Source organism: Chiloscyllium plagiosum, chromosome 34 (genome assembly GCF_004010195.1).
Source record: "Chiloscyllium plagiosum isolate BGI_BamShark_2017 chromosome 34, ASM401019v2, whole genome shotgun sequence".
Classification (NCBI taxonomy): Eukaryota; Metazoa; Chordata; class Chondrichthyes; order Orectolobiformes; family Hemiscylliidae; genus Chiloscyllium; species Chiloscyllium plagiosum.
In genome coordinates this window covers 36320745-36328987 of record NC_057743.1, presented here as the reverse complement: position 1 = coordinate 36328987, position 8243 = coordinate 36320745, and the positions used below count along the sequence as shown (strand labels likewise).

The window sequence follows — 8243 nt, the reverse complement described above, 5'->3', positions numbered from 1 at the left end:
TGCATAGACAAATCCATAGAGAAACTCTGAAAATACTTAGAAGTACCCAAAGAAAAAAATACATTTTCACAGATAATCACGTCTCAATGCAAAACCTATGCTCAAAAACAGATCCACAAGAAGTTCCACATCATTTATAATATTTGTCTTTCATTGAGACAGTAAGTACAGTAGTTTTTTGCACAAAATCTCTGAACAGAAAACACAGTGCCCAGTCATCCTAAAGTTATTTGTAGGCACCAAATGCAAGAAGGTAAAAACAATGATTGCAGATGCTGGAAACCAGATTCTGGATTAGTGGTGCTGGAAGAGCACAGCAGCTCAGGCAGCATCCGAGGAGCAGCAAAATCGACGTTTCGGGCAAAAGCCCTTCATCAGGAAGGGGTTTTGCCCGAAATGTCGATTTTGCTGCTCCTCGGATGCTGCCTGAACTGCTGTGCTCTTCCAGCACCACTAATCCAAAAACCAAATGCAAGAACTCATGACTGTACAATCAATCTTAATGGGAGCTGAGTGGATTTCTGTTATGTTATGATCACCTCTACGAGCATGATTTCCTACATTTTACCCTTTTAGAATGGCAGCTTCTTCAGGTTCTCTTCATCAAGAACGTCCTTCCGTCTCTGCAAGCACCACCAATAATGTTTGGCCGCTAGAAAATGTCGAGGCAATGCTGTTAGATTCTTCATAGTCAGCACTTCTGCACTTGGTTCTGATACATAGCAGTCTATCAACTGGAAATCACATTGTGAATGCAACATGTGCAAGAATCTACAACCACAACAGCTGCTCCTTGACACAGTTACATTCATACACAAATTCTCAGAGATACACCATTCTGCCGCTGGACCAAATCCTTAACAAAGATGTTACAGAGTTGATGGCGTTGCAAACTGAGTCCCTGCAAAACCCTATCCAATGGATTCTACCTCTACAATGGCAGTGGCAGTAAAGAACTATATCACCAGGGACAATCACAGACTAAAGTATGATCCCAACCTGATATTTTGGGAATGGATGTAGGGAGGAACCTGTCCTTCTGGGTACATTGGAAGATGAAGCTAACTTGTTGTTGGAACTGCAAGGGATGGTTCCATCACAGCACTGAAGAGCCCAGAACCTTCCCTGTCATACTCCACAGCTCAGGACTGTGTGCCCAGACTGTGCACCCAACTGTTGAAGGTCATCACGTACACACACGTTGGGTTAGCACACAACTGATGTGCAACAATGTGCACAAAAGCTGGAACCCTCAATTCCACCCACCCCCTCCCCCTGCCTCCTGTTGCTCCAACACATCACTCTTCCACACGCCTGCCAATTGAGAGAAGCCCACAGATGTCTGCATGGTAAATGAGCAGCACATTGCTCAACCCATCTACTGCCCACCTTAAAGCCCCATATGAAGCAACCTTCCTGAGCAGACCTTTCAGATCAAGCAGTGAGAAACATGGAAAGTCACTAACAAGTTCCTTCTGGAGAATGCCATTTGTTGAACAGCAGGCTTTGAGCGAGAGTGGTCCTATCTACACTGGTTCAGGGTAAGCCCAGGCCCCTGCACTGCCAAGCTCCTCAACTCCACCGACCCCCTCCCCCTGCCTCCTGTTGCTCCAACACATCACTCTTCCACACGTCTGCCAATTGAGAGAAGCCCACAGATGTCTGCATGGTAAATGAGCAGCACATTGCTCAGCCCATCTACTGCCCACCTTAAAGCCCCATATGAAGCAACCTTCCTGAGCAGACCTTTCAGATCAAGCAGTGAGAAACATGGAAAGTCACTAACAAGTTCCTTCTGGAGAATGCCATTTGTTGAACAGCAGGCTTTGAGCGAGAGTGGTCCTATCTACACTGGTTCAGGGTAAGCCCAGGCCCCTGCACTGCCAAGCTCCCCCCATTGGGACCTCAGTATATGCCTCTTACATACTTGTGGAGAGAGACCAATGACGCTGCACATGGAATCCCTACACTGCGGAAAGAGGCCATTTGGCCCATTGAGTCTGCATCAAGCCTCTGAAGAGCGTCCCACCAACATCCAACGCGCCCCCCACCCTTTGCCCATAATTCCACATTCCCCATGGCTAATCTAGCTAGCCTGCACACTATGGGCAATTTAACTTGGCCAATCCTGCACACCTCTGGACACTATGAGGCTATTAGTATAGCCAATCCGCTCTAACCTGCACATCTTTGGACTGTAGGAGGAAACCAGAGCATCCAGAGGAAACCCATACAGACACGGAGCGACTGTACAAACTCCACACGGACAGTAAACTGAGGACGGAATCAAACCCTGTGAGGCAGCAGTGCCAAGCACTGAGCCATTGTAAGTGTCAGAGGTAGCACCTGAAACTCAGCCTAGGGGGAGGAGGATATCGATTGACTCTGGAGGTTTGCATTTGCTCTTTTTTTATATAAAGAAGTCGGACCAGCTTTTCCTGGTTTTATCTTAAGCCAGGTCCCAGCTGATAAATTCAAGCAAAGTCACATTTCATTACAACATTAAGACAGGACAATAACAGCAGCATCAATGCAACAAGCAATCAATCATATGGTTAATCTTAAAAGTATCCAACCGAGATAATATTTTCACTAGTGTGTGGGAAAGGTCACTGAATTGCAGAGTGTTGAACAGGAAATGCACCATGTCTTATACACTGAGTGAATTAAAATCCTTTAACAATCCAGAGCTGCAAATTGCTTATTCAAACACTTATGAATGATAGTATTAACAAAGTGACGACGGGAATACGTTTCATGTTTAGTTTCCATGTCAGCTGTAGCTAAGTGTTAGCACTCACACCTCTGAATTAGGAGGTTGAAAGTTCAAAGTTCAGAGTACAGAATCCAGACTGACACTCAAGTTAAACCAACGCCTTGACTATTCCTCTACAGTAGGCTTCAAAGACTATGGCTCAATTTCCAGTGCCCCAGGCCAATGCTAAACCCCTGAACCATCATCCCAAAGCAGGTTATCTAAACATTGTCACATGATTGCTGTGACAGCTTGCTGTGCTATGTATCCCAGAATACATTTCTGCATTTTGGATGTCACCATTAGATGTCAAGCACATGAGGATGGCTTGAGACAGTGGAAGGCGTTATATGCATGAAATCTTTTAAAAACAGTCTCTGTGATGTTCTATAGCACTTCCCACACATTATTAAATGCTGCAGTGCAGTGTGTTATACAAGTAAATGTAGCAGTTAATTCAGGCCCCAAGAAACAAAAACCTGTTCAGTGAAACAATAGAATGTCAACCACGTGGGAATATATCAAACTTCACAATTCAGGGATCTTCAAAATCAGACACACCTTAAACTGAGGCAGAGCCACAAGTTAACTCAGTGCATTTTGTATGCTGTATGCACAATTGTTGAATATTCCAGGATGGAAGGCAACTGGGAACAACATAAGAACAAAAGACCTCGGATCATGAAGAAGAAAAGGTCAAAGCAAAGTCAATGACAACTTAATATGAACTAAAAACTATTACCGGATTGGCAACTTGTATTGATTCCCCCACTGGAGAAACATCTGTCTGGCAATGTTAGCTGGATTGTTCATACAACATAGCTAAGTGAAGTGATCTGTTGGTCTCCCACAATCACTCACAAACTGGTGGCTTCAGTGTCTCTTTAACATTCAGTGCAAAATTATAACGTACAGACAGCAAGTTTCATTCCACTGGTGTTTCAAGCCCTGTGTTAATCTTCAGCCTTGCCAGCGATAAACACATCCCACCAGTGAATCATCATTGTAAAAAGTTAAATACAAAGGCTGGCACACACACACATACACATACATATTTGGACATGTTGACCTCTCGCATTTGTTCCACCATTCAAGAAAATCATGGCCAGTCTGATTACCCTACATTCCCACCTAAACCTCCCCATATCACAACAAGGCTCAATGTTAATTGTATGTTGATTATGTTTAATCGTATGTATGCAGCTTATGGACATTAACACTTAAATCCCGTTAGACACAAACTGTTGGTGGTTTAGGAAGTGGATGCTCATAATGAGCTAGTCTGTAGATCAATGTAGAAGTGTGTGTGTAGATTAGCTCCAGTTCTATCCTTCAGTAAGTGTCTTTCTGGACTCTAACAATCTATCTCCAAGTTAGTCAGAATTACAGTCAGTGCTGGTGTCCAGCAAGTGTCTTTGCCAAAGGAAGGTGTCTTCCTTCCCTCTCATCCTAACATGTTCACTACTGAAATATTTTTCTGTGTTGAACACATAGTGCAACTGCTAAGGCCATGTAAATTAAGTTTGCACTTTTAGTGAGACTAGCAGAACCCCAGCGAAGGTTCTGTTACAAGCACCGCACTTAGAGGGAAAAAAAAAATTCCGAATAGTTCCTATAATTTGCAACATGTATTTGTACACCTTCTCTCCCTTCACTGTCCAGTCTCTGTGGTTAAATGCCCTGTCTTCTTTTTGAAAAAGATACCTGAGTAAAAAGACACATGGCTGACAGACAGGGAAAGGACACGCCTATCAATCTGGGTGACTGTGTGTGACCAACTGGTTTGTAAAAGATATTGTCATCTATTACAGGGCATAGTCACCAGAAAGCTGGACCATTTGAACAATTGTCTGTAACACGACCACTCAACATTTCAATCATTCATATGCACAGAAGTGTCACCATTTAATGAAACTTACAAAAGGTTGTGGATTATTTACCTGACGGTGGGAGAGCTGTTTGCTTTCATCAGCTAGATGTAGGGAAAACCCAGCAAGTCAGGCAGCATCCGAGGAGCAGGAAAATCAACATTTTGGGCAAAAGCCCTTCATCAGGCTCCTGCCTGAAACATCAATTTTCCTGCTGCTCGGATGCTGCCTGACCTGCTGTGTTTTTCCAGCACCATTCTAATCTTGACTCTAATCTCCAGCATCCTCACTTTCACTGAGATGTAGGGATCTAATTAAATGAATTACCTGTCTAGCTATAGAACACATCCAAGTTTCATCCAGTTGTGATCAACAGAATGAAATTAAAGCCCACTTGTGGCTCGGTGGTAGTGTCCCTACCTCTTAGCCAGAAGACCTGGGTTCAAGACCCACCTGCTCCTGACGTGCGTCTTAACAAGTTCATTAAAAATGTCCAGAATGACATTGGGTGGGTTCTATTGCACTGTAGAAATTAATTAAAATGCACCCAATGTATTTATTGCTTGCCACCATATCCTGAAAAGATTTCTCCAATTTGATAGCCACACCCAGAATTAACACCCCATACCAAGAACAAAAATAGCACTTCATTAACAGAGTAACTTCAGTAAATTTGCTACACCCAAAGTTTTGAATTGGGATCTGGAGGGCAGGCAGTGAAGATGCCAAACGTCATGGAACTTGATCAGCCAAAGAGTGCATCATGATCGATAAACCAAACGAGTTCACCGCCTGACGGCTGAACCATTGTAATGGGCCATTTCTCAGATTTCTCACCCTCCTTGCTCAAGCTCCCCACTATTGGATGCTTGCTTCTCCCTGTTATTAAAACAGCGATATGTTTGGCCTTGTTGATTGCCCTTAGAGATAGGGTCATCCGTTGGTGGGGCTTGACTGGACTTTCTGTAAACAGAACCAGGTTACGCTCGAGGGTTAGAGCCTGGCTGTTGGGAAACAGCGAGGCGGTGTGGCCATCAGCGCCCACCCCCAACAAAACAAAATCAAAACTCGTCCCGTTGACCAACATTTCAATCTCATTGGCGTAGAGACCCGCGCCACGGTCGTCCTCAACACACAGCCTTTGGTTCATGTGGACAGGCATCGGGTGGATGTTGACGTAAGGGACCTTCAGATCCTTCAGCAGGTTGTCGTGCAAGCTCCTAAAGTTCGACTTGGGGTCATCGAGCGGGACGCACCGCTCGTCCACCATCCAAAAGTGGGTGCGTTTCCATGGGAACGTGTAGTGATGCGCGGCCAACCTCCTGAACAAGTCTTTGGGGCTCGAGCCCCCTGATACAGCGAGATGGAAGTTCCCACGTTCTCGCACGGCATCCTGGGCTGTCTGCTGCAGGTAGGAGGCCAGCTTTGCGATCAGGTCCTCTATGACCGCGGACACCAAGGTATTCCCTCGGAACGTCGATGCTATCGCCTTGTATTCACTCACCATTTGATGGCTGGGACTCTCTGAGATGATCGCCACAGGGTCAGACCTGGTGAACGAGACTGTCTTCCCCTCTACCTTGAAGTCCAATATATCTCCATTCCGGGCCCCTCCTGGATAAAGACGCGGGCTCACATTGGAAAACTCTTTCAATAAGGGAGTCCAGACTTTCCAAGATGCCAATAGGTCCTCAGTGTTGACAAAACAGTCCCTCTTGGCTTGGAAAATCTGAGGTATCAACACCGCATAAGCATCCTTCTGCATCACAGGGGTGTAGATATAATAGTCTGACAAGGGAATTCCAAACATCTGGACATCGGGAAATTCTGTCACCTGTTTCCAGCTCGATGTGTCCATCACTGGTTTGAACAGGTTTTTACTCACCAATATAGCGGGAAAATTCAAGTCTCCATGGCCGACGTAAAAGATTATCTGTCTCTGCCTGCACTGACTGAATTCAGCTTTCCTCGTTGACTCATTTTGGAGGCAGAAGGCTTTGGTTTTGAAGAGAATTCGAGTGTAACCAACTCTTTCATCCAGAGCTTTCCCAGCAGTCAGTATAAAAGGCACATTGTCCCACTGAGGGCTGTCCAGGAACATTGCTACACCTGAAACCGAGACAAAACATCGACAGCGTTAATAATATCCTAATGATGAGCAATGTCTGCGAAAATGAGTGAAATTATGCACCGAGCTGTTGATGCAAAACTTCAACCAGAAAGGAAGGCTTCAGCACATCACCATTCACGGCCACACAATGTCTCAAAGCAGTTGACAGCCAATTAATTATTTTGACAATATAAGAAATACATCAGTCAACTGGCACACCACATGGAACAGACATGGGCGTAGGCCATTCGGTCTCTCCAGCCTGATATCCAATGGCATTATAATTGCTGAAGCCCCCACTATCAACATTGGCCCCTTACCATTGACCAGAAACTCAACTGAACTAGCCACATAAATACCAGGCTACAAGAGATTGGGAATCCTGCAGTGAGTAACTCACCTCCTGACTCCACGAAGCCTGTCCACCATCTCCAAGGCACAAGTCAGGAGTGTGATGGAATACTTCCCAGTTGCCTGGATGGGTGCAGCTCCAACAACACTCAAGAAGCTCAACACCATCCAGGACAAAGCAGCCCCCACTTGACTGGCACCACATGCACTCATTTAACATTCATTTCTTCCACCACTGACACTAGGTAGCAGCATTCCTGATGAAGGGCTTATGCCCGAAACATCAATTCTCCTGCTCCTCAGATGCTGCCTGACCTGCTGTGCTTTTCTTTCTACAAGATGCACTGCAGGTGTTCACCTTAGACTGCACCTTCCAAATATCTACCATCCAGAAGGACAAGGGCAGAATATACAGAGTTACCTCAATTATCCGAATATCAGTTATCCGAATTCCGGACTATTCGGAAGAACTCAAGGTCCTGATAGAAACATTACCTCAAAGAAGTGTTTCAACACTGATCGCATCTTTTGTTTAAAGATTAAAAATGATTAAAAATGAACCCAGCTTATGGAAATAGCCAAGAACAGTCCTGGACATCAATGGGAGCCCAGGCACTGTCTCCAAATGACTGACCTCCCGCCCTCTCTCTCTCTCCCCACACTTTCTGTGGAGTTCTACACAGAGGTGTACCCTAAGCCCCCCTTCCCCAGATAATCTCTCCAACATCATCCTACACAGGGCTAAGGTGGAATTTGTCAAAAAGTTGCAGTAAAAAGTTGTGTATGTGTGGCTGCGTGTGTGTGTGTGTATGTCTGTGGATATCTGCATGTGTGGTGCTGTGTGTGTGCAGATATGTGTGTGTTGTGCTGTATGTATGTGTGTGTGTGGGGGGGGATGCTGTGTGTGTGTGTGTGTGTGGGGTGCGCTGTGTGTGTGGGTGTGGCACTGTGTGTGTGAGTGTGTGAATGTGTGAGAGTGTGTGTGGTGCTGTGTGTGTGTCTGTGTTGCGGTGTGTGTGAGTGTCTGTGTTGCGGTGTGTGTGAGTGTTTGTGTGTCTGTGTGTGTGTCTGTGTTGCAGTGTGTGTAAGTGTGTGTGTGAGAGTGTGTGTGTCTGTGTCGCGGTGTGTGTGTGTGTGTGTGAGTGTGTGTGTGTCTGTG

The 8243-nt window shown here is 45.3% G+C and overlaps 1 protein-coding gene across 1 annotated transcript in view; it reads right to left on the bottom strand.

The window, feature by feature from the left end:
- Positions 1–4840: 4840 nt before the first annotated feature.
- Positions 4841–8243, bottom strand: part of h6pd (hexose-6-phosphate dehydrogenase (glucose 1-dehydrogenase)) — a 75852-nt gene continuing 72449 nt past the window's right edge. The window contains exon 5 of the mRNA XM_043676173.1: positions 4841–6732. Coding sequence (XP_043532108.1) covers positions 5369–6732 — 1364 coding nt within the window. The 3' untranslated portion in view covers positions 4841–5368. The remainder of the gene's footprint in view (positions 6733–8243) is intronic.